Below are 26,653 nucleotides of genomic sequence, written 5' to 3' on the forward strand. Positions count from 1 at the left end.
ATTGAGATTTTCATTAGGATTCTTGCTGCTGTCGTTTCAGCCTCTGTTAGGCCCAAATAGATCAATTTGTAGTGACAGGGCACTGCGGTCACTTCTCACCAACACATAATCACTTTACAACACATAATCACTTTATGCAACAACAACACATAATCACTTTACCACCCGACTACATCAATACAAACACCAGAAAGTTGGGAACAAAAAAACAACACATGCAACTTTTTTCCACAAAGTTAATTCTAAATGGCTGCACATGAATTTCAGTAACTTGGAAGACAATTCAGTTTGACAAGAAATCTGCCTTTTAGGCCTGCAGCTCTACCAGGTCCCCAGTCTATAAGCATTGGGGGAAAAACTTATTTTTATTCTGTCCTACAGCAAAATGATGCTTGCTTTCCCCTGGTGAAATAATTACTTACCATCTGCTGTATTTTAAAATGCTAATCTGTAGTCTGCCAAAAGTTATCGGTTTTGTGCATACAAGCCAGTTCTTAGACCTGTAAGAAACTTAAATTATTTGCAACTTGACTTGTTTTCTAGCAAATCGTAAACAAGATGAAACTTTTGTTTCAATCCATTCCGACTTTGGAGCTCCAGATGAAGTAGGATCCAGATCCCAGTTTTGCAGAGCCAAGCTTTGATTGATGAGATTGTGCAAAAAGCGCCCTGGCTTTGCTCTTCTCCACCTCTTAGGGAGCATATGGTACACATGGAATTTTTATGGCCAGGATTAAGTTCTCTAGCTATATACATTTGTAGGCATGTTCAGTACTTTTGTTATACTGCACAACTTCTCTATTCCAACCTCTTACATTATCAGTAGCACTGCCAAATTCCATCCATCAAGCAAGGAAAGAAAAAGTCAAGCAAGTCTTGTGTGTGATATTTTTAATTATTAACAGCAGTGATGGATTTCTCAAGCATTTGGCTCCAGCTCAAATACAGTGTATCATTTGCTGCTTTTAAAATGAAATGTTGCTCTCTGTGTATAATTATCGTCTTAAGACCAGAACCTTGCACTGATCTCACCAAGATCCTACAAGCAGGACCAAGTGCCAGGTGTTTCAGTATAGCCAGGAAAGGAATTCATCACTGTCTCTCTCAGACCAGCTGCCAGTCATGTCTGAAAGAAAAAGCTGCTTTCCTGCTTATTGTCTCCAAATATTTGGAGACAACTTTAAGGAATGCTTTGCCAACTTTTGGTAGTCACAGAACAAAACACCAAAATGAGTAACTTCAAGAATACAAAATGCTCATAGGTCATGGGTCTTTCAGAGATGGGAAATCTTTAATGTCACATGCCGTTTTTCAAAGGATCTCTCAGAGTAGCTAGAATTGTAACTTCCAGCTAGGAAAGCAGCTAGGAGAACATTCCAGCCTGTTCCACTTCAAAAGTAACAGAAATTTTTAATACTTGTAACATTATAAACATTTTTGCTACAAACATAGGCATTTCAGTTAGTCTCTTTTGGAACATTTATGCTACAAACACAATTTAACATGTCAGTTAGCTGTCTGGAATATTTTATTACTATCAGGATGTTTTCTCCTCTCACCTGAACAATTTCCAAACAGAAAATGTAAAAGCTATCTTAAAGTTAACGTTGTTAAAAGGGTTTTCCAGGATAGATTCATATTTATTGAATATAGTTCAGTGTTTAGTAACTAATTTCCAGGCACTTCCAATTCATTGAATATTCAAGGTACTCCAAGAAATTAATCACATTTTAAAACAAATTTTGTCTGACATTAGGGGGATAGGCTTGGTTTTTACAAAGTATCAGCATAGGGCACTTGTACACCTTGTGTATTATTTACATACACGTTACAAGACAGGACAATAATGGGCCTCATTCTTTTTCCAATGAAGGCAAATGTTAAAACTGATCCACTTCTATAAAGCATGAACCAGGTCCAGTAGCCACCAAAATTCCAGTAAAAAAAAAAAAAAAATCTAAGATTTAGTGCAGTAGCTATGGGCCAAAATTAAAATATTGAGCTGAAACACACACTCAGTCACTATACTGATAAAATGTGAAATAGTTGTTAAGTACAACCAGTTTTGGCCCTACAAAACTAAACCCAAGCTATACTACAGATCTGGTAGTCATCAACATGCAATACGATTAAACACAGAGAATGAATCTGCTGTAGCCGATCCATTGCTGATGATGGACATGGCTAGCTTTAAGTTAAAATACCACTAACATGTAATACGTTCATGCAAAGCTTCACAGGCCTGTGGTATTTATCATTTGTTCAGTACTTGGAATTTTTAGATATGTATCCAAAGGGTCTTTGTACAATTAGGCTTTAAACAGTTTTATTCCATCCCCTAAACAAACAGGATATTTTCATAGCCAGCAGCATACCTGTCTACATTCGCAAATGCTGCTTGTTAAACTAAAGCCTCCCTTGCTTTATACAGTTTTTCTCACCTGGTCTTCTTCTTTCCTCCCCACCCCCATTTGAAAATTTTCCAAACCTTTTTGACTATTTTTAAATTGAATTAGTTAACTTTATAATAAATTAAAACAACTATTCTGTTTACCATGGCAAATTCTGGTCTGGGTAGTCAGATTTATGAGTAAATTTTGGCTGCTTGAGTTATTACTTTTGGCATGGACAGAGTGTTCTACATCATTTTTGGTTTTGGGTTTTTTTTAAACATCAAGTAAAGTCAAGCTGTAGGTATAGGAATATCCCACTCTCTCAGCACCTTTCAGAAATTATCAGCTTTTCTTAGTGTGGTTGGAAATCTAGATCTCTGACTCTGGGTTTACTATTTGTGTTCAAGTGAATTGAAGGGAATGTTTTTATCTCTCCATCCTCCTCAGTACAAAGCAAAAAAAAAAGAAGAGCAACACTTCTATTTTTTACCTTGACTGTGCAGCCAGTATCTGGATCTGGCTGTGGCATATGTTGGCTGCATGAAGCAGAAGAGTTGGTGTACACTCTAACTATAATAAATTAACATTTAACCCTTAACACAAAGCACTGTGCTTCCACTCTCAGGATGATGATTCATGTTTTAGTTTGTCATTTCTTTCCCTTAGGGAAAGAACTGTGATTACATTTACGGTTAGTACTGCTGAGGCTCTGACTCACTGCCACTGAGTCATAATATTGTTATTTATTATAATTCATGGGGAAAAAAACTAAATCAGAATAAGCTCTGAGGTGTATTGATTCTTGAGAAATAACTATATATAACACTATATGCATTCTGAATAAGTTAGATATAAATACCAAGAAGCAATGCTTTCTGAGCTAGCAAGAGGTTTGTACATTTCAGTACAACATACATTACAGAAGTTAAACTGGATGAACTGTTTCAGAAACCTCAGACATATCTGAAATTAGGCCTCATTTCCTACTTACCTCTCCTACCCACAATTTAAAATCCAGGAGAGAAAGAGAGGATATATTCATAGCACAGTTAAGTAATAGTAAACTTCTCAGTATTCCACCAAGTCTCACTTTCCCAGAAAACAGGGTAAGGGCAAACATACCTTTTACAGCTATAAAGGGGAAGGGCCAGGGTGGGGGGGGGACTGCCATTGCTTGGGAATATGCAGCGACTTTATAATATAACTATTATGCTCATGTGATCTTGCTGCAATAGAAGTGAGCTAAATCACCCTAACTTCAATCTGGGATGAAGTATGATTAAAGATGCTGCACAACAGTTGCATCATAAAAGCTTGTATTGTTAACCTCCGATATTGATAAAATTGTTACCCGTCTATATCCACAACCTACTTTCCATACAATGAAAAATTTGACCCTCCTCCTCACCGTGACTAGTAGCTAAAGTGACAATTCAACGTACTGTCCCTTTCCAGCAAAGCATATAAATAGGTGCTTAATTTTAGATATGTTAAATCTCATTGAATTTAATAGGACTTACAGGGCACATGTACATGAGATGCTATTGCACAGTAGCTCATTGCTACCACACAGTAGCATTGGCGGGCACTAACTGCGGGGCGATAATACTGTACAGTAGTAACAAACTACCATGCAGTACCATCTGAAAAAAGCCACGCAGCAACTTTACTACACAGTAACACCAGTAACTGCGCAGTCATTTAGTACGTGCTTATGCAAGTACCACATGACTCCACAGTAGCAACTGCACAGTCCACTGCTCATGTAGACACAGCCGCAGTTACCTAAAGCCTAAGGGTTGTGCTGAGTTAGGATCTTGCATACAGCCCCACAGCAATCAGTGAAGTTACTACTGGAGTAAAGTGCTAGTCAACACAAACAGGAATCACAGTCCAAACTTAAAAGAACACATACAGAACTGAGAGGTCCTCCACAGTTAGTGGCCTCCATGATTGCAGCTCAGTAACCCTGAAGTTGAAGAACCCAGGTGTAAATGCCTTGGTTCTACAAGCAGCAAAAAGTCATTTAAGAATAATGACAACTCCAACCTGAGAGGCTGAATAAGCAGTTTTATGGGCAAAATGTTGGGTAACAAGGAAGCTAAACCTCTACACACCGGTGAAGGATTGCTTATCAATACACATAGCTTTGATTTAAGAATGGTAGTTACCGAAACATAAGCTTTCCTCTTCATAGAATCAAAGAAAATTGAGGTTGGAAGGGACCTCAGGAGGTCATCTAATCCAACCCCCTACTACTCAAACCAGGACCATTCCTAACTATATCATCCCAGCCAAGGCTTTGTTTAGCTGGGTTTTAAAAACTTCCAAGGATGGAGTTTCCACATAGGGTTGCCAACTGCTTTCAGCAGTTTTTTTAGCCAATATTATGTTAGAAATGGAATATTGTTAGAAATGCGCAGCTTGCATCTTGCACCTGATAAGAAAGAAATACTGCCCAAGGCTCCTTTCTCCCCCTCACTCGCCTTAGCCTTTCTCATGCTGATTGCAGAAGCTGGAATTCAATTGACTGTGGCCTTGGGGTATGAACTTTTGGCGAACTGTTGTAGTTCCTGGGCATGCTTAATGAACTGTTGCATATTCATCTCCCCACCCCGCATACTTAAGTAGCTAATTATACTATACATGTGATGTATGTAATGATGTAACTACATATATGCTTGTATGAAATGGAAGTAGCTGTAAGAGTTCCAGTGTCTGCACACGTGCTCAGGAGAGAGAAGATAAATTCCGCTTGCAAACACAATTAGTTTGTCAGAAGCTGATTTGGGCATCAATGCCCCACTCTGACCTTGTTTGCAAACAAATACATCCTTTTGTGCCGGCTGATGTTTGTGTGTCTGTGATCTTTGCAGACCTCCAGAGAAACGAACCGCTTTTGTGCAACAATCACATCATGTTGGAAAAAAAAATCTCCCAGAATAGCTTCAGTCAGAGTTGGAAACCCTAATTTCACAGCCTCTCTGTGTAACCTATTCCAGTGTTTTACTACCCACCCAGTGAGAAAGTTTTTCCTAATATTTAACCTAAACTTCCCTTGCTGCAACTTGAAACTATTGCTTCTTGTTCTGCCAACTGCCACCACTGAGAACAGAAGGGGTCAGAAGGATCACAGCTCTGAACAGAGAACAGAAGAACAGGGAACAGCTCTAAAAACAGAAGACACAGCTGTATCCCAGGCAGGTCCATGCTGCCACTGCCTCATGATTCTGGCAGTGCTCACCCATCCATCCTCCTTCCAAACACTGCTCTCTGCCTACCCCATCCGCCAGGCCCAGCACACCCTGCCCATCTTCTCACCCTCCGGCCCTCAAGATCTTACCAAAACTCCTTAAGAGGCCCTCCAGCCAATATAATTGCCTACCCCCGCACTAGCCCCTGGGCGTGTTTTAAATTTACTCCTGCTTCTCCCCTTTCCAACCATCTGGCCCTGGGTTCCCTTGACAAGGAGCAGTAGTTTCTTCTAGTCTAGCTAGCAGGCCTCCGCTCTGCTGCAGTCTTGCCTCCCTCCATTAATTGTCTATGGCTCAGCTCCTGCAACCCACTATTTATGCTCTGGAAATGGCAGCTCTTTTAGTTCTGCTGCCTGGTGTCACCCTTGGTAGTAAGATTTGGGCAGCACCTCTCACAGCACTCTGGGGTCTGACACCCTCTCCCCCTGGAGATCTGAACCTAGCGGTGGCCCCTCCAACTTCTGCCACCTGGCCTGTATTCATAGCAGGGTCCTCTTAGAGGTACCACACCCCTCTCTAACCTTACCTTTCAGTAAGGGGGTAGGGTCCCTGTTATAACAACTGTTTGGATATAGCAATGTAACTGAGGTTTCTGATCACATCCTCATTTTTGTATACACAAAATCTGTCACCCTATTAAAATAATGTTTCTGCATTTACTGATTCACATATATGAAATCTTACTTTGTAATTGAAGTTATTGTTCCTAATGAATCCTTTGGGGGGCATAAAAAATGACACTATCCTTTTTAATGCTAAGCTGTCTTTTTTTCATGGCCAGAACTGCTATTTTGAATTCTCCTTTAATTAAGAAGATAATATAATGTGGCAGGTCAATGGTAACAACAGCATCCATAATGTCAGAATGGAATGATACTGTGCAAATAGTTCAGAAAAGGCTTCAATATTTTAAGCAATAAATTAGCCAATTAATTTTGCTGGATGTTCCCTGAATACTAGCAACTATTACCTACAGGATTTTAATTGATTTACCTGCTGCTGATCAGTCAAAATTTTCCTGAGTAAAATTTCCAAAATGCCCATGGAACTGAAGAGCTAAATCACATTTTCGGAAGTGAGGTTGAGACAGATCCAAGAAGATATTTGCATATCATCCTAAAACGTATTTAGGCCCCAAAACTGCCATTGCAATAGGACTTAAGGCCAAATTTGGAAAGATGTTTAGGTGCCTTTGGCACTTAGGGGTCAGAGCAGACTCAATTAATTGGAATGTGGTAATTACTGCACCCCAGCCGACTCCAGCGTCACATGTATCAGCATCCCCACACAGAGAAATGGTAGCAGGAGCACTTTAACTGAAGCTCATTTGATCGTCTTTAGTTAAATTGCCCCAACCACCATTTTTCAGCACAGGGATGCTGATACATGTGACACTCCAGGCACATAGAGCAGCTCTCAGAGCCACTCAAGCACCCCCCACACCCACCACCACCACCTCCCAGAGCACATGTATAAATGCCCTAGGAGCCTAAGTCTTAATGAAAACTAATGGATTTAGGTGCCTAAAGCCAAGTTTTCAAAGACACAGCTGGAAGGCAGCTAATTCACATTTACTTCCAGTACATGTTCAGCTTTTAAGGATATGGCTATTCTGCATTTTCACTGAGTCTTGGGAGGGACACATACAAGCATATATCACCCACGTTCTCCTACTTGTTGCATTTCTGGGTTTGGTGCTTACATCTGGGGTACCACATAGGCCAAACTGTCAAGACTACCAGACACCAAAGTTTTGAGAGTGGTTATAGATGGGTGCCCTCAGAGCAGCTCTGTTCCATATTTGCAGATTTGGTTTATGTGAGGGGGAGATGCAAAGACATGCATTAAGTGCAGTTGGTGCCTTTCAAAATCTTCCCTGTCCAAGTTACTTCTGAAAATGGCACTTAGCCTCCTAAGTCATTTGGTCCTATGGAAAATGTTACCCTAAACCTTGCATTTAAAATTAACTTAGTACTGCAAAAAGTGTGCGATTAATCCCTGGAATCTGAAATCCCAAACCACACAGTAAATCCATCATAAGCAACAAAAGCACAAGTTCCCCCACATTACCTTTCTGATGTGCCTCCTAATGTGACAGACTTACCTGATCAAGCTCCAACACGTCCAGGGGCTCGAGAATCCTCAATTCTGATTGGTGGAGCCAATTAGGAACAAGTTAGGGAAAGTAGGCACCACCACTTTCCTGAAGGGAGGGGGACCACATTGTAGACTGCAGCATGGCAGGTCCGCTGGACTTCTTGGGCAGAGCCCCTGAAGTGTATAAAAGGAAAGCATGCTCAGCACACTGGGGGCAGAAGTGATGAGGGATGGAGAGGAGAGAAGAGCTCTGGAGAAGACTGTCATCAGGACCCCACCTGAGCCTCAACGATGTGCAGATCAGTGCACAGTGCTCAGACTCTGGCAGCTGCTCAAGGCTGGGTAACCAGAGCCCTGCAGTGTGGCTCAGCATTAAACTGAAAGAGCCCCAGAGCAGGGCCTGGGGAGGGGAAAGACCCACAGTGGGAGGCTGGGTGGGCCCAAAACAGGACCCCAGGTCATTGGGAGGAGCCAGAGGCACCACTGGAGAGAGGCACTTGCAGGACTGGCCATCAGGGGACAAGCCTTGTCTGCTTCAGAGTAGGAGTGAGAGTTGCTGGGAAGTGGGTCCCACAGGGAAGGTGGGCATGGGAGAGGAGGGTCTGCAGCCTCCTCCATTGGGTGGCGGGGGCCGCCTTTCTACATGCTGGGGCCCTAAAGGGAAGGGGCTCCAGGGAACACCCCATAGGCTGCTGAGTGCACCTCATATTTCGTGATTGATGTTCGCTTCACATTGTTCATGTTAATATAGTTATGGATACTCATTAAGGAGGTTTATATTGGTTTACCTGTTTTTATTACCTATATATGTTTATTGCCCATTATCAAAACTTACCTGTACTGTTGCCTGTGTATGTCTCTTCCATTGTTACCTCAGCTTACCTGGGTCTATCCGAGTCGATGCTTATATGTATTTACTGTGTTGATGCCTCAACTTACCTGTTCCAGGGTGTTAATGTTCATCTGTGCAGGGGGTTAATTATTGCCTGAGCTGTGGATCACCTCTACTGCGTTCCCAGTTACCTGTTCTATATTTTGCAGTCCCTCAAAGTGGTACAATGTGTTGATTACAGGTTATTGTATATGGTGTCACATACCAATTCTACTGTAAATATTTAATGTCTCTTATTTGTATTTAATTTTGTATAGCAATACATTTGTATACAGTTAAGTGCTTTATCCTGGCCTGGCTCTATAGAGAAAAGAGGGAACTGCTCCCCAGTGGCAGGCACCTCTCACAGCACTCTTGCCTGACCAGCCCATCCCTTCCACTTCCAGACAGGGCACACCCCTGGGTGTATCTGGGCTACACTAATATGGAGATCTATTGACTATATGTTCACTGTTAAGACATCTGAGAAGGGTGTTAAATTAGTGCCAACTGCTGTAGGGTGTTTTGTGATATGGAACTGACAGCTAGCTTGCCAACTTGATCACAATTCAAATAGTTCACCGAACAGCGGCTGGGCAGTAAAATAGTTAAATCACTGTCAACTTGGTTTCAAGTTGAGCCACTCTTGTGAAACATTCTGACTCTCTTGTGTGTTCTCAATCATAGAAAATTAGGGTTGGAAGGGACCTCAGGTGGTCATCTAGGCCAAGCCCCTTCTCAAAGCAAGACCATCCACAACTAGATCATTCCAGCCAGGGCTCTGTCAAGCCAGGCTTTAAAAACCTCTAAGGATGGAGATTCCACTAGCTCTCTAGGTAACCTGTTCCAGTGCTTCACCACCATATGAGTAAGAAAGATTTTCCTAATATCCAACCTAAACTTCCCTTGCTTCAATTTGAGACCATTGCTCCTTGTTCTGTCATCTGCCACAACTGAGAACAGTCCAGCTCCATCCTCTACTGAACCTCCCTTCAGGTAGTTGAAGGCTACTATTAAATTCCCTCCCTCCCCCCAATCTTCTCTTCTCTAGATTAAATAAGCACAGTTCCCTCAGCATCTTTTTAGAAGTCACATGCCCCAGCCCCCTAACCATTGTTTTTCCTCCACTGGACTTTCTCTAACTTGTCCACATCCTTTCTGGAGTGGGTGGCCCAAAACTGGCCACAGTATTCCAGATGAGGCCTCACCAGTGCAGAATAGAATGGAATAATTATTTCCCTTGGTGTGCTGGCAATGTTCCTACTAACACAGCCCAATATGCTGTTAGCCTTCTTGGTAACAAGGGTATGCTCTTGACTCTTATACAGCTTATTGTCCACTGTAACCTCCAGGTCCTTTTCTGAAGCCATGATGCTTAGCCAATTGGTCCCAAGCCTGTAGCAGTGCATGAGATTCTTTCATCTTAAGTGCAGGACTTTGCACTTGTCCTTGTTGAACCTCATGAGAATTATTTTGGCCCAATCCTTCAGTTTGTCTAGGTCACTCTGAATCCTAGTCCTACCCTCCAGTGTATCAACTACTCCCCTCAGCTTGGTGTCATCCATGAACTTGCTGAGGGTGCACTCCATCCCATCTTCCAGATCATTAATGAAAATATTGAACAAGACTGGTCCCAGGACAAACCTCTTGGGCACTCCACTTGATACCAGCTGCCAACTAAACATCAAGCCATTGATCACTACCCACTGGACCCAATGATCCAGCCAGGTTTCTATCAGGGAAACTTCCATCTCCTAGATGGCAAGGCCACCTCCATCTTTCCAAAAGTAACTTTGCGCTACAGAATTTTCAAGGAAGTCCTGTACTTTGGGAAGATGAATGGATCAGGAGTGAAAGGGGCAACAGGGAGGAGAATTCATTCCCTCATCTAAGGATGATTTATGCATTTTACATTAAGCTGTTATCTTATAACTTACAAAAGTAGTCCTTGAAACATGAATGAGAATGCAGAACAGTATTGTCCCGTGTGCGCTCTAACAATCAGCTCCTAGCGTCATGTTCTATCTTCCTCTGACTTGGTGAATCTTGAGTTCTTTTCTAAAGAAGGGCATAGCTCCAACAAAAGTAAAGGGTGCCCCAGCCATGTTTCCTGATAGGATGGGAGTTAGAACACTTTGCTAAGAGATGGAAAATTAAAAAGCTGAACTTTAGTCTCTTGTGTTCTGTGCAACTGCTCCAGTCCCTGGGATACTGCAACAAATGAGGAATGTGGCAGCAACATTGTGCAAGTCAAAAGAAAGCAGCAGGTATCACTGCACTTTGCATGGAGTCTAGTATAAGAGGTACATGGTCACAAGTGACTGGTAGAAGGGGCATGAGGTGGGGCACATGCCCCCTTGAGATTGGCCTGCAACTCTGCATGGGGCAGTTTTTTTGGCATGCAGGCCAGTGGCAGTACTAAACCTCAGCATAGAAGTCTATGAGTGGATATGGGGCTTTTGGCCCACCCCCAGACCCACCCACAAATTGTGCCCCCCAGACTCAGGAGGCACCAGTCACCCCTGTACATGGTAGATGTTTTCTGGTCATAACTAAGGCATTTCTGATATGTAAAGAAGTAGAACTTTGGAACTGGAGAACAATGGCATCAAAAGCTGACATCACTTCAGCACTTAATTGCCACCACAGGTTGGCAGAGGCTGAACAGGCATTTTCAGAGTTGCAATTTTGGATTTAGGTCCCTAAATTCCACCTTAGTCTTTCATCAGTTGCTTACATCCTTTTAAGAATCGGCTCTAAATCTTCAATTTCTTACAAAAATAGCAAGGAGTCAGTCTATATTCTGAAGGGCTTATGGAGTAGAACTCCAGGGGATGACTCCCATTTTTGTCAGTGAGAGTTGAGTTCAATTAGGTCCTGATCCTGAAAACACATGCATTATATACCCATGGTACTAGAGGATCACTAGAACATAATCAACCCAGAGTGAACACAGAATACACCTCACACCATCTAACTTAACTAAAATCTATCTTTATTAACACATTAAGTGTATTAATAGTTTCTACATAGAAAAACCCTTAATTCAATGGTTTCACCCAATCCCAGATGTTATTCCACTTCATAGAAAAGGGCAATGGCTGTTTTTCTGTCCAGCTATTGTTGGAAGACTACACATATACAACTTCCTTGTTGCCCCCCCCTCCACCTTTTATGCTTTTTCTTTAACTTTACTCCTCTGGTTACTCTTTATTGCTGGGTACTGTTGATTGGTTTCCCCATGATCATCACACTGTTCATGCTTTTTTCCTGTCAGCATATCCCTTTATTTCAACAAACATATCACATGCACACATCTTAATTTGGTCTTTTATCAGTGTTTTAATTTGGGCATGCCCCAGACTCCCAATTTGGTCTGTCCATCAACTCCAGAAGTTCCAAGGGCTCTGCAGTTGAGTCCTGTCCAGCTGGTCCCCTCTTATCACCCTCCATTAACATATCCAATCATGTCATCCCTCTCATTCAATCAGTTAGTGCCAAGTCCAGTTAATTTGAGCTAGTAATAAGGCTCACACTATACACACCTGGGTTGATAATGATGGAACACAAGCTGCTTGTAATAGTGAGCTCAAGGCTATTAGTTGATAGTGCAGATAAAAAAAAAATGAAAAAGAAAAGTTCAAATAATAATGAGGCTATACAAAAATTTGAGCAATGGTTAAATAAAGCTGAGTACAAGAGAAAAAGTTCAAATAATACTATAATTTACCACTCAAACAGGTGCAACTAAAACCAAATGTGACAAGCTACCCTAACACAGAAGATTAAATTTAAGCACTTAAATAATGGCTTTCATTGGAAGTCACTGGGATAATTCTTTTGCTTAAAGACACACACCTACCTACCTATTTTGTAGGACTGGGGTCATAATGGCTTTATGAATACATCTGTAAATGATATTTTAGAATATAGCTTCAAGCACCTCTCCTTTCTGTAAGGGAAGCCCTGCTCTCTTCCCATACACAAACTAGAAATGGATTTTTAAGCACTCTGGAACAACTTTGCCAAGGATTCCAATTTCAAGCCAGGGACTGGTCTGATTTTCATGCTCTTGGGCCAGATTCTCAGGAGGTGGTTTAGATCAGCTGAAGATCTGGGCTTGCTGCTCTATGCTGAACCAGAACAAAAGCCAGGATCAACCAAGCTTCAACCTTTTGGGAGGATTCAAATTCTTATCTAGAATAAAACTGTAAGGCTGGGTCTCTCTCTAAAAAGCAAGGGAGAGCCAGGTCATTTCTTTAAATTTGATATTTCTACATTGAAACAATCTGCAGATTGATGCACATTAGGTCATTTCACTGATATTTATGAGAGACTTCCATAAGGTTTAGGAAACTGGGACAGTAACATTTCACTTTCTAAATCAGTTTCTGTTTATTAACAGAGAGACCAAAGAATTCATTGATTTCTGCTGGTAGAAAATATTACTTTCTTCAAAGACAACCCTGTCCTTTGGGAGCTAGAAGATTTCCTTAACAAAATTTTTTAAAATGAAAAATGCATGACTTATAGAAAACCTTGAAGTGAATCACTGGATTTTGAGCTTTGAAATTCTTTGCAAATAGAAGCAAAGAAACCTGAAAAAGCAACTATTTAAATATTAACTATCAATATACTTTTCTACAACTATTTGCACACAGTCATTTCTGCTAATGTGTTTCATAAGAGTTCTTTATAAATAGGATTTTTGGCTGACATGATGCAATTTAGATCCAAGATACCCAAAGCAGCTTAGGTGTTAAGACGCCATGCTGGTCATCAAGAGAAACATATTCTGCTCCTGGCTCTTTCACAGGCTTATTGTATGACCTTGAAAAGATGCACAAGGTTTCTGTGCCCTACTTTTTATATTATATATCTATTTAAAATACATTTAACAAGAATGCTGAGAGTTAGTGTAGTAGAATTATAATTACTATTTTATTTTCTATAGCTAAAACATACAGAAGTTCTCAGTTTTGACTTATTTACATGTCACAATAACAACTTTATGTGGAAAACACTCCATGCAGAAAGCACTTAAGGTCCTGAACATTGTAAATATCAGGGTTTGTTGAAACTATTGGAATAATCCATTTTAGGCTCAATCTGTTTATTAAAGAAACAAATCAGCACAAAACAGAAAGTCCTGTCACCATACTATATCAACCTGGAAAATGGTCTTGCAGCTATTATATCTTCTATCTGTTCCATATGGTGAGTTCATATCTGCCTATCTGTTTGTTTACAGCATATAGAACATCCCATTGCATTAAATGCAATTCAATCCATTTTTCTCTTTTTCTATCTTGAACAGTCCTCAACAAGTACAGAAACCATGACAGCTTAGCTACTGGTAGATGTCCATAGTAGAACACAGCATAATTGCAAAGCATTCTGGAATATATAACATTAGCTAATAATGTAATTGAGAACCCATTCCTAAAAATCCTTCATGTATATTTTCCCAGGGTCTTTCTGTTCCCACAAAAGCAAAGTCCGTTGTCATAGAACTGGTGCCCCAGAGGTGGACATCACGTCCCCTGGTGGCAACTCAACTCCTCAACCACACTAAGGTACCTTCCTTTTGCTCTCACTTGCCACACCTTGATCTTTTTAACAAAAAATTTAGAAAGGGAGGCTGACCAAGAGTCTTAGAGCATATTGTAACTTGTCCTCTTTACCCACAGATCCCTCTCAGACCCCACTGTTTCCAATCACCCTTTCCCACTAGATGGGCCGTCTTGGCCCACACATCCCAAGTCACCCATCACCTTATAGGTAAATCACAGCCTCCAGACCTCCCCTACGGCCATGTTCATACCTTGCAGGCATTGCTGGTAATCACTTAAGTGGGCACCTTGCTTAATGCCACCAGGCCACCTTTAGGCCTCTACTCCCTTTTTAGGACCTCAGCCTTTCCAGCTTCCACCCCACTGCTTTGGTTGGTCCTTCTGACATAGACCCACTATACTGGGTTTGGCTCCAGCCCTTGTCTCACCTCTTAGACCCATATCTCTGTCCCCCTGGTCCCAACTTCTGACCTTCTCTGGGCTGTAGGCTCTCTAGTCCTATTCCCCTCCCCGATCTTGAGCTATGGGTCCCTGGCCCTGGTTCTTGCTTCTCTTGGGTTATGGGCTCCTGACCCCAACTCTGCCCCTCTAGGACCAAAGGCTCATTGGCCCTTTCTCTGCCCTTCTGGGGCTGTGGGCCAACTAGCTCTCTATAGTTTCTCTTTTCTCTCCCTTGCTACAATCAAACTCCTTCCCCATGGCAGGGCTCAAGATAGTTGCTTGCCCCTTGGGCACCACTGAGACCTCCTCTCATCCCTTACCACTAGTTAAACTCAAACCACCAACATAAGTGCACTGGCTGTAACTTAATTCTCTAAGCCTATTAACACTCTAATACAATCATCACCCATACTGGTTCAAATCCTCTACCAGCCCCCAGCTCCCTACTTGCAGCTTAATAGGCAAAGCAAGTTCTCAGTCTCTCATCAGTAGGGCTCTTACTATAGAGCTCTTTCCTCTTCAGCTTCTAGGGCCAGACTGTTTTTTCTGGCTCTCACCTAGACTTATATGACCCAGAGCCTTGCCCCCTTCCAGCCATGTTACTCCCTGGGCAGTCTTCAGGTGCCCTCTAATGTGCTTTGCTTACCAACCTCTAGGTTGGTCTATAGCAGCAGAAATAGGCACTGCACTAATTCCCTTACTGCTTCCCCAGGTTCCTCTCTTATTATACCATTGCTTCACTCTATCAATCTACTGTATACAAAAAAAAAAAAAATCATGGACTAAATATAGACATTGGATTTATGATGCATTGGGACCTGCCTAACATCAACTCTCCAGCTAAACCCTCCCCTTTTAACCAGCTATTCTCATTTTCTTCTCCCCAACTCACCCTCCATCTCTCATCCTTAGACTACAGCTATATCCATTCCCCCTCCCCCCCACACCCGTCTCTCACCTACCGACCACCTCAATTTACATTTTAACTGACTGGCTTTTTTGCACATACTGATCTCTGGCTGCTTTACTACTCAATCCATGAAGAGCACAGACCATTTGCAGACACTTCCTCAGCCTGATGAAGTGTGTTTGTGCCTAAAAGCGTGCTAATAATTTTTCCAACTATCTGAGTTGGTCTAATAAAAGATATCATATTTACCCAAAGAACTTCGTCTAGCACACCAATAGGCACTTCTCATTAAAAGAGCTCTGGCTGCTTATCCCTTTATAGCTAGCCCTTCTCTTCACTGGCCAAGTGCAATTTGCCTCTGTTTTTTCCTCTCTCAGTAGCAGGAGCTGTAGTTTCCCTGTTGGATCATTACAGAGGAACTTGTGAACAGCCCTCCCTTTCTGAACAGCCAAGCATAAGAAAACATACAAAAGTTTCAAGGTTATCTATTACCCCAGGTAAAGAGAGGTAGTTAGCCATGTTAATCTGTAGTTAGGAATGGCAGGGGAGCATCTTATAGACTTAGTCAGAGAGGCATGAGCTTTCATTATAACCTATTTCAAAGGCTATGATGCATCTGACTCCAGAACATCCAATGAAGTGGGATGTAGCCTATAAAAGCTCATGTATTTCATCACCATGGGTATACATACTTCTGTTACTTCAATATTGCTGAGCCATATTGGGGAGGATTTAAATAAGTTAGCTTGATACTGGAAGCAATGTAGTTATGACAGCATAGTACTAAATACTTCCACAAGTATAGCAGCTTCCACTGAGCTCCATTCTGCCACAGCTAAACTGCTACCCAAACCCAAAGTAGCTAGTTAAAGGCTAGCTTGAGTAGAACCATGCTATACAGCAATCACAATGCTCCAATAAGAGGTGAGAATAGAGGAGGCCAGGACCAAGGTCCCCACATCTAGGTCCAACCTCACTAATTGAGGTGAGGAGTCCTTGTATCATAAGAAAGGAAAGCAAGCCTACAGGGGACCTGGCATCTCAGGGACAGGCCCCAACCTAGTTTTTGGGGGAACTGCCAGCCTAATGAAGTATGCTAGTGGGAAAGGCATCACAAAGGCCCTTGGCTATGTTACAGTTTTGTTAAATTGATTTTCCTCTGTCTATCTTGTGCATCACTGCTCATAGAGTTCCATGGAGCAGACTCCTCCCTGCAATCAGCCCTATACAGCAGTGCTGTGCAGGCCTTGCTGAGCTTCCAAATACAAAGTCCTGGATTCCAGACCCAGTCTGGGCAAGGGGGAGGACAAGCCAAGCAAACCATGGATTATTTCTGCCCTGTCTTCCCCCTACCTGCCCAGGCTATACCCATTACAAAGTACCACAAAGAGCCCATCCAGTAACTCAGACTCTTGGGTGCAGGCCTACTAACAGCAGGCTCCTAGCTCTTGCCCCCCACAGCTCCCTTCAGCTAGGTGCTGGCTTGGGGGTGTGGCTGGCCTGACCCCCTCTGCACTCCAGGCAGAGCAATACCCAGCTCCTGAACCCACCCAACCAATATTGCAGGAACAAGTTGCAAGTGGTCTGACTAGCAGTTAGGCCACCAAAGGGCCAGAGTCCAAAACAACTGGCTAAGTTAAAGATCAGGAGTCAGATATGAAGTCACCAGCCCCAGGGGAAAAAATCCAGAAGCCAGAGCTCAGGAACAGAGCAAGCAGGGTCAGGAAACCAGAAAGTACAGGAGCAGAGAAGCTTGCCAGAGCAATCCTACAGAAGAACTTATTAGCTAGCCTGCAGGCAGTTTACACAGATGGAAATAAATAGAGAGGGTACTCTCCCCAGCAGCTAATCAGGAGGCCCAGATCATAGCCAACTGAATCATTAGCTGGGGCAGGGCTCCCAGCCAGCTATAATCCCAGGCAGGTGTAGCCAACTAAGCAATTAGCCCAGAGCATTAGAGTCCCTGACAGAGGGCCGGGCTCTCCTTAACCCAATCACTGAAGATCACAGCTTCAGAAGATGTCTGAAAATCAAACCCTCTGCAGTAATTCCATGGGGCCTCCATAGCACCAAACAGTGATATCATTTGATGATATCTAATAGCCAGCCAAGTGAACACTATAATGCACTTGTATTTCTTTCTCTTTATACATTCTTCGAGGAAAATACTGCAATTCCATCTTTAACATCCTGATATTGCATTATTCCTGGAAGATTTGTATAGATGTTTATGTTTATTACCTTAATGTAATATAGCTGACTCTAATCTCCAGTTCTTGATTTATATTCTGCCATGAATTCCCACATGTGTGCTTAGCTAGGGGAGGACTTTCTCTCTGGATTGTGTCAAGCAGTTAAAACTTGACAGTATGTCGAGTTGCTTTTTCAGTATTCCAATTATTCTTTCTATTTCTCATTTTCAAAGCTAATAAAAACAAAAGGTCAGTGTAGCCTCATTCTTTGGCCATCCTTAGGCATAGGCCAAAGAATGAAAGAGCTCTGTACGTGTTTTGGAATCACTTTATTTTTTTTCTAGTGAGCTTCCATTTTCACGTGTGTCCAGTCAGTCTCAGTGGATCATCGTCTAACCTGGTTCACACAGCCTAATCACACCCTGCCTTGGGTCGTTAGCATTTTTTGGTATGACCAAAATACATCCTATATTTCTGTACCATTCTTGATATCAGAATTTGCAATTCATATCCTTTTCTTTGTCATCCAGGATTCACAGATATTTATGAAAACAGTATACTGCAGCCTTTGCAATTCTTCTCTGAATGTTCCTCTTGTGTTTTAATTATAAAGAACTACCTTCTCAATTTATCTCAGAAAGAAAATACTACAACTTACCTGCTATAAATCAGCAGAGCTCCCTTGAAGTTAATTCAGGCTTTAATCTTTCATTTCACATTCTAGTGCTTTTATGCCATTTCTCTGTATTGCTTTATCTGCACATACATGTACTCAGAACAGCTTTTCCTCACAGTACCATAAATAACATCATGTCAGAAAGAAACCATTCTGGATCATACCATGACTTTCAAATGGCAGCCTATATTGGTAGCAGAGGAAGGGTGGGGAAGATTTGGTACATTAGCAGCAGCTCCTTGATGCTGTTAGAAACAACAGTGAACTGTGTGTTACTCTTTTACCTGTCATTTGTTTTTATATCCTGCCTTCTAGGAGGCTGCTTTATTTAATTTGGAGGGGAAGGGGTTATTCTTGTTTTTCCTATTTTTCGTTTGATTTGAGTTAGCATTGGTCCCAGTTCAGCAAGTATCCATATTTGGAATTCCTGTTAATTTCAATAGGTGTTCCATGTAGGGAGGTCAGGCAGGATCAAGCCAAAGTACAGTCCTTATTCAGGCTACAGAGAGAATTCTACCTAGCTAAGGAACTCAAAGTTTGATCAAGATTATGATTATGTAACAATCAGGGCCCTCTGGAACACAATTATTTGAGTTGGTTTGTATAATTTGCCAAAGTCAGTGCTCCTGCCTAAATCTCTTCCAGAATCATATCAACACTGTCACAGAATCAGACCAGTAGGGCTGGAAGGGACCTCCACAGGTCATCTCATCCAGTGTTTCTCAACTGGTGGGTCAGAACCCAAAAGTGGGTTGCAAGAATATTTGAAAGGGTTGCCAGAAGGTCCCCAGAAAAACCCATGAAAGCATGGGGGTTCCCTTTCAGGCTGGCAGTGTTCCAGCTTGCAAGCAGCTGCTTGGGATGATTGGTGGAAGTGGGTGCACATGTGTCTGCGCATGCAGACACACATGGCCAGCATAGAGTGAGGTCAGGTGGTGGGAGCAGCCCCAGATGCTGGATGCCAGGAGCAGGGCTACAGCAGGGCAGGAAGGGAAAAAGCACCTGGCCCTTCAGCAGGGGAAGGAGATGGGGGCACTCCTTTGCAGAGGAGTTGGCAGCATGGAGCCGGAGCCCATAAACGCAAGGGCCTGCACTCATTGCTCACACTCTGCTCCAAACAGGATGGGGGCAGCTGGGGACCTCCTCCAGCAGGGCTGGGGGTGGGCCAGGGACTGAGGCTAGGGGGTGAGGGGTGCCAGCAAGACCAGGGGGCAGTGGCTTGGGGGCGAGGGGCACCAGCAGGGCCCAGGGGGACAGGGGACTGTGGGTCAGGCACTGGCCAGGCCAGGGGGTGTAAGTTGGGACAAGCCATAGATCTTGGCAAATGGATCCCAGTACAAAAAATGGTGAGAACCAATAATGTAGTCCAATCCCCTACCTGAGGCAGGATCATCCCTATCCAAATGATCCTATACGAATCCAGTCTAACTTCTTAGCAAAACTACACAGTCAACCCTGACACAACACAAGACATAACACCTCTGACAGGCCCCTTACTCACCTATTTCTGTGCGGACACCCTCGTGGCCAGGTTGGGGGTGAATCAGCTGGCACCATGTGGCCAGAAGAGGCACTGCTGGTTAGTCCAATGCTAAAAGGCTCTGGGCAGAAGTGTAGAGAGAGGGAGAAACACCAGTGATGGAGCCAGAAGCTCTCCCCACGGCCAGAAGTGGCCCAGTGTGGCTGGCCTGGTCCAGCAAGCCAGGAGGAATGGTGTGGGCTACGGGTACTGACATGGTGCCAGGGGAGAACCTGGGCTAAGTAGACAGTCAAAAAGCCCAAGGCTGAATTGATTCAGTCTTTGCAGGTTAATCTAAACTGCAGGGATTCAACCGATAAGAAAATAAACGCACATTCACTTTTGATTCAGAAAATAGAGCCACATGCCTGCAGTGGCTCAGGCCAGAAGCCAGGGCGGGGTGGGGAGCCCTAGAACACACCTCCCAGCCTGCCAGCTGCTGCCAAAGGGAAGCAACTGAAGCTCCAGGGCTTTTCCCCTCCTCCCTCCTCAAGCAAAGTGGGCATGACGAGGCCCCAGACCATGCTCTGCCTGGGTGGGGTGGAAGGCAGTGGCATTGAATTAATAAAAGCTTGAATAAAAATAGTTCTCTCTCTGAAAAACTATAAACTGAAACACAGCCTGGGCTGTATATTCACTTACTCTTCCTGCGGCCCCCAAGGTCCCTGGGATTTTCAGTCCACAGCCACAAGAGCAGGACTCCACAGGGTTGCTCATCACTTCCTCTTCCTGCTTCCAAGTGCCTCTGGGATTTGAAGTCCCCAGTCACAGCTGGCACTAAGTTTTACCAGGGCAGCTCTGTACTGGGGGGGCAGATGAGTTTAACCTTCCTCTCTGGCCCAGACCCCAACATGGGTTTCCCTGGGGGGCCAGTGAGCCGACCAGTGAGCCATCCTTCACTGCTCCACCTTGGGAGCAGAGGGGCAGGACCAGCCCTGCTCTCTGGAGCAGACAGCCCAGCCCAGCCCAGCCCAGGGCTGGAAAGCATGATGGGATGCTGGGGGACTATGATTTAACTTGAACCAGGAAAGGGTCTGGGACAAAAGTTTCATAAACCAGTTTGACCTAAATCAGTTAAGTCTGATACTACATTCAACGAGGTTTCTCTTAAACCAGTCTCAGCCATTTTGAAACTGGTTTATGTGCACTAAACTTCTGTTCTGTTACAGGTTTAAACCAGTTTCTGATCACTTAAACTGGTTTATGAGTAACTTCTGTCCCTAACCCTGGAGGTGGATTCCTTGACCGGTAACTCTTCCTGGGTCCAAAATCCCCAGAATAGGGAGTGAATCTCAGGTCCCTCCAGGTGGACCTGCATACTGCATTTGACAATGGTTGAATTGCTACAGCTGGTGAGTCAGGCAGCAGTGACCCCATAACACTGCACACAGTGGGACTCCGTGAGAGTCATCACCAGAGCAGCCAAGTTAGCTGAGGCTGGGAGAGGGTGGAAAAGTGGGTATGGCCAAAACCTCTGAAAGGGTGAAGCTGGCACAGGAGCCTGCTAGCTGTACACACCCCCAGTGAATGTGCACAGACCAGAGTGCTCCAGCAGGGAACTCACAGAACAGGGAGCAGACAGTGAGTGCAGAGGGATACATACCACAACACTATAGCACCTGGCCAGGAAGAATACAATCCCAGAAGCAGGATCAGAAGAGGGGCATCCTTGAGTGGATCGTTCATGGGAAACAGGTGCATGGGGCACTGCCCCACCTCACACACTGAAAAAGCATTCAGCACAAAGGCATCGCTGTCTTGCTCACCACCACATCTGAGCTATTTTTGGTTGAATTCTTGTTTTGTTGTAGTTTTACTAAAGGTCACAGCCAGACCTTCTGCAGTCACCCCTGATCCCAGGCCTCAGCACAGGAGGGGAGGACCCTGTCACCACATCAGCCACATTATCCAAACTGATCTGAACACCTGAGTGGAAAGGGGTGGGGTGTAGGGAAGGAGGTGCCCCACAGAAGACACCAGCAGAGTCACCTGGGCACAGAACTACTGAATACTGTCTCCAGAGGCAAACTCTACTGAACAACAAGCCACAGCAGGTGAGTAGCCCCAACATGACACAGTCCCAACGTGACACAGCTGAGGCAGCAAGACATGTCCATTGATTGACTCAGTGGTAGTGAGCCTGTCACACACCCAAAGTTACCACAGATAAAGCATGGGAACCACAGCAGTCAACATCCTTCTGCTGTAAAGGTTGTTAATACACACAGAAGAGATCTCAGGAAGAGAGCTATGTCCCTGTCTATAAATGAAGCCAAAAACCCCCACAACCTGTACCAATCTGAACATGGGGTAAAATTCCTTCCTAACCCCAAATATGGTGAGCAGTGTGACCCTGAGCAGAGAGGCAAGACTTCTCTAGCCAGGAACCTCTAGTTTTAAGTCTAGCAGGAGCACTGGCACACTCCAGTCAAAATCCCTAGCCTTGGCTGCAGCCAATACCCAATCCCTCTTAGGAAGGCTTAAAAAACCCTGACACGTAGCAGCGTAGGGGAAGAGGATGGCATTCACTCCATGCAGCAACCATGTCATAGCATCAAATATGTCAGACCATGTAAAGTCACAGTCTTCCTTAATTTGTTTAGAGCAACAATGACCTCTAATGGCCATTTTGATTCCGCAAGAGTATTTTATAGTATTTCCAATGTCTCTCCTCTTTCAGATTCTGCTTCGAATGTAATGTACTCTGAAAGATCCCACAGTGAAGGATACGTAGTAAATGTGCAACAACATTCCAACCCTACTAATAAATATAAGTCATACTGTCACCGACAGTTTAATTATTACCATTAATAACTCCAAGAGTTTGTATAGTTCTGGGATTGAACTAATTCTCTGACATTTGACTGTGGAATGCGTAGAAACACAGGAACTGAAAAATGTAGCACTTCAGAAAGCACTGATTTTCATTTAAATTACTGTTATCACAGATAAAGAATTATTTCATTATCTTTGATAGGTATTTCTCAATACAGATAATATTATCCTCTGAATTTTAACTGCATAAGTACATTACATATATATATGGAAACATATTATTTGTTTGGTTTATTTAAGAAGTCTAAATATTATATGAGCTATTCCTTGATTATTGCTACTGCTTTGTTTCCAGTAGATGATTGGCTACATATTATAACAGGTTATTAACCTTCTTTGACTTATTCTGTATGCAATACAGATATAAAAGCTAGGCTACCCCTAAATTACTGCCTCCTTTTTCCAGGCATCCAAAGCACCCAGTCGCCCTAGCTGACAAATCAATCTGCCCTGCCCACATCAGAGAAAGATATCCTCCTCCACATAAATGAGCTGAAAACTGAAAGATCCTCGAGACAAAGCTGATGTAACTGGACTCTGTAAAGGAAATGGCTTCCCATCTCCCAGATGCCTCATTCAGCTTCATCCTGTTTCCTACATTCTGCTATAAATCTGCTGCTTTTGGTGGGGAGGGTATGCACTGCCAGCGAGCAGACAGTTCTGCAGGGAGATGGTCTTGGTGGGGAGAGTGCAGCTCATGCTGGGATTGCTGTCAGCACTGGGAGCCCCACTGAGAGTCAGAAGAAGTCGGTGGTGGTGGTGTACAGGACTCTAATTCCAGGCATTCCAGCATCACATCCTTTGACCCCAGTTGACTTCCTGCCCCCAGGGCAGGGGGCTGGACTCAATGATCTTCCAAGATCCATTCCAGCCCTAATGTCTATGAAATCTATGAACTTTTCAAAAGATCTATTTTTTTTAATCTTTAAAACAAAGATTTTACTTACTATAATCTTTTGACATCCTGATTTCAAAACACTACAGACAAAGTTGATAAGACTGTACAAAATATATACGCACTTCAGGGATCCAATGACAGCACAAACTCCTCAGGCTGTTGGCTAGCATGCTATCATTCAAACCTCTTGGTGTTTGAACCCCATATCATTTGAACCCCATGGCTATATAGCCTTTATAGTTCAGTAATCTCTGTAATAGGTTGGAAGATAATTCATCTCAGGTTGGTAATGACAAAAACATTACCATCTGAAGGCTATTTGTTGACCTGTGTGAAATGCATTTTAAATCTCAGTCTGTTTATCTGTGGAGCTGCATGTTGACCAATAAAGCTGTCTTGGTGGGCTAATAGCCCACCTTGGTGTGCCATGTAGTGTCATATAGCAGGTCCAAGTTCAGCACATAAATGGGAAGTGGGAGGATAGAAGAATTTACTTCCTCCCTGCAATCTCCACTTTCTTTTGGGCAGGTCAGCCCCTAGGAGAGACCAGGAGATCATGGGGACTGCAATTATTACAAACCATGGGAAGGCTTCTTGTATCTTTCCTCTCATTCTTGTTTGTGCACATGACCAAAGGCTGTCTTCACCTGGCTCATGTACGTATCTAACTGAAAATTTGCACAGGCTAATTCATGCCCTGATTAGCCTGTTCATTTGAGCAGAGATTGGAATTTCACCAGAGGTTACCAGTTCAGAAAGTAATAGAGAAAGAGAATAAAAGTTCCATACCGATATTACCAGAAATATATTACCAAGCAGAGTCAAGCAACTGGAAGACTACTTCTTATTAATTAAGACAAACAAGGTTCTTTGGGTGAATCTGATATCTTTTATTAGACCAACTTAAATAGTTGGAAAACAATTATTAAGCAAGATTTCGGGTTCAAAAACCCTTCGTCAGGCTAAAGAAGTTTCTGCATTTGATGTGTGCTCTTCCTGGATGGAATGAAAAGTAAAGAAGCCAGAGGCTGGGCTGGGCTGCATACAAGATAGGCACTCAGTGAAGATGTAGACTGAAGAGTCAATGGGTGAGAGACAGGCTGGGTGGAGGGGGAGAGAAGGGGAATGAATAGCGGAGAGATACCTGGGGAGTCAGATGTCAGGCAGGTTATAATGTGTCATAAATCCAATGTCTATATTTAGTCCATGATTTTTAGTATCCAGGAGGTTGATGAAGTGGAGTTCATAGGCTCGTCTCTGGGAAGTGTTTTGTAAGTTTCCTTTGAGGATCAGGACTGAGAGATTGGAGAGAGTAGTTTTCTTGTGAGAGAGGTGCCCCCACAGGTAGTTGGGTATTCCTGTCTTTGATGGATTTCTGGTGTGTATTCATTCTGGTGTGCAGTTGTTTGGTCTCTCCTACATATTTTCCATCAGGGCATTTGGTGCATTGGATGAGATATATTACATTTCTGGAGGTGCAGCTAAAAGTCCAGGAATGCTGATGGCTCTCTTGTGCGGTGTAGTGATTGTGGGGGTGGTGGAGATGTGTTGGCAGGTTTTGCATTTCTTGTCATGGCATGGTCTGGATCCTTTTGGTGTGTTCTGGGCTTGAGGAAGTTTGCTTCTGGTGATGAGGTTAGCAAGGTTTGGTGCTTGCTTGAAGGCTAGGATGGGTGGCTCTGGGAAGATCTTTTTAAGAATAGGGTCTCTTTCTAGTATGGGTTGCAATTGTTTGAGGATTTTCCGTATGAGTTCAAGGGAGGGGTGATATGTCATAACCAGCAGTGTGCAATTTGTGGGGGGGTTTCTTCTGTACTGCAGCAGTTCTTCACGTGGTATCTGGGTGGCTCTTTCAAACATGCTATCTGTCTCTTGGGAGGAGTGTCCTTGTTGGGAGAAAGCCTTTTTAAGACTGGTGAGGTGGCAATCCCGGGTGTTCTCTTCAGTGCAAATTCGGTGGTATCTGAGGGCTTGGCTGTATATCACGGCTTTTTTGGTGTGTTTAGGGTGATTGCTGGTTCTGTGCAGATACATATGTTGGTCTGTGGATTTCTTGTATAACGTGGTCTGTATTTTATCATTCTGGATACTGATCATTGTGTCTAAAAAGGAAATGTTGGTGCTGGAGTATTCTAGAGATAGTTGGATGGAGGGATGGTGATTGTTGAATTTCTGATGGAACTCAATCAGAGATTGTAGGTTTTCAGTCCAAATGATGAAGATGTCATCAATATATCTTAAGTATAACAAGGGTTTGATGGTGCAGTTCTTGAGGAAGTCTTCTTCCAGGTGGCTCATAAAAAGGTTGGCATGTTGTGGGGCCACTTTGGTGCCCATAGTTGTTCCCATCATCTGGAGGAAGTGTTGGTTATTAAAAGTGAAATTGTTGTGTGAGAGGATGAAGTGTACAAGGTCAGTAATATCTTTGGGCCTGTATCCTGAGTTGTAATCTTGTTCCTGTAGATATGTAAGGCAGGCTTGGATGCTATCCTGGTGTGGGATGTTGGTATATAGGCTGGTAATGCCCATGGTAGCTAGGAGGGTGTTGCTGGGAAGGTGGCCTATGTTTTTGAGTTTTCGTAGAAAGTCTGTAGTGACTTGTGCAAAACTTGCTCTGTGGGTGACGAGTGGTTTTAGGATTGATTCAACGAAACCTGATAGTTCCTCAGTTAGGGTCCCATGGTTGGATATGATAGGTCTGCCAGGGTTCCCTTCTTTGTGGATTTTAGGGAGCATGCAAAAAGTCCCCGAGTTAGGTAGTAGGGGGATCAAGGTCTAGTTTTTCTTGTAGTCCTGTTGAAAATGATTTGATGGTATTGTTGAGTTTCTTGGTGAAAAGGGGAGTAGGATCTTCTTGTAGTTCTTTGTAGTAGGTGGTGTCAGAGAGCTGTCTGTTGGCTTCCTTTATGTAGTCTTCACGGTTTAGGATGACTATGGCTCCTCCTTTATCTGCTGGTTTTATTACTATTTGGTGGTTAGATCTTAGAGATTCTA

General features: G+C 43.3%; 1 protein-coding gene across 1 annotated transcript in view; it reads right to left on the reverse strand.

Annotated features, from left to right (window-relative positions):
- CHRFAM7A (CHRNA7 (exons 5-10) and FAM7A (exons A-E) fusion) overlaps positions 1-8,610 on the reverse strand; it is a 113,434-nt gene extending 104,824 nt beyond the window's left edge. Inside the window, exons 1-3 of the mRNA XM_019533161.1 lie at positions 8,580-8,610; positions 7,752-7,795; positions 2,884-2,963 (exon numbers count right to left, since the gene is read on the reverse strand). Of these exons, the coding sequence (XP_019388706.1) occupies positions 2,884-2,963; positions 7,752-7,795; positions 8,580-8,610 (155 nt within the window). The remainder of the gene's footprint in view (positions 1-2,883; positions 2,964-7,751; positions 7,796-8,579) is intronic.
- Positions 8,611-26,653: the final 18,043 nt, after the last annotated feature.

Source organism: Crocodylus porosus, unplaced genomic scaffold (assembly GCF_001723895.1).
Source record: "Crocodylus porosus isolate Cpor-Errol unplaced genomic scaffold, CroPor_comp1, whole genome shotgun sequence".
NCBI lineage: Eukaryota > Metazoa > Chordata > Crocodylia > Crocodylidae > Crocodylus > Crocodylus porosus.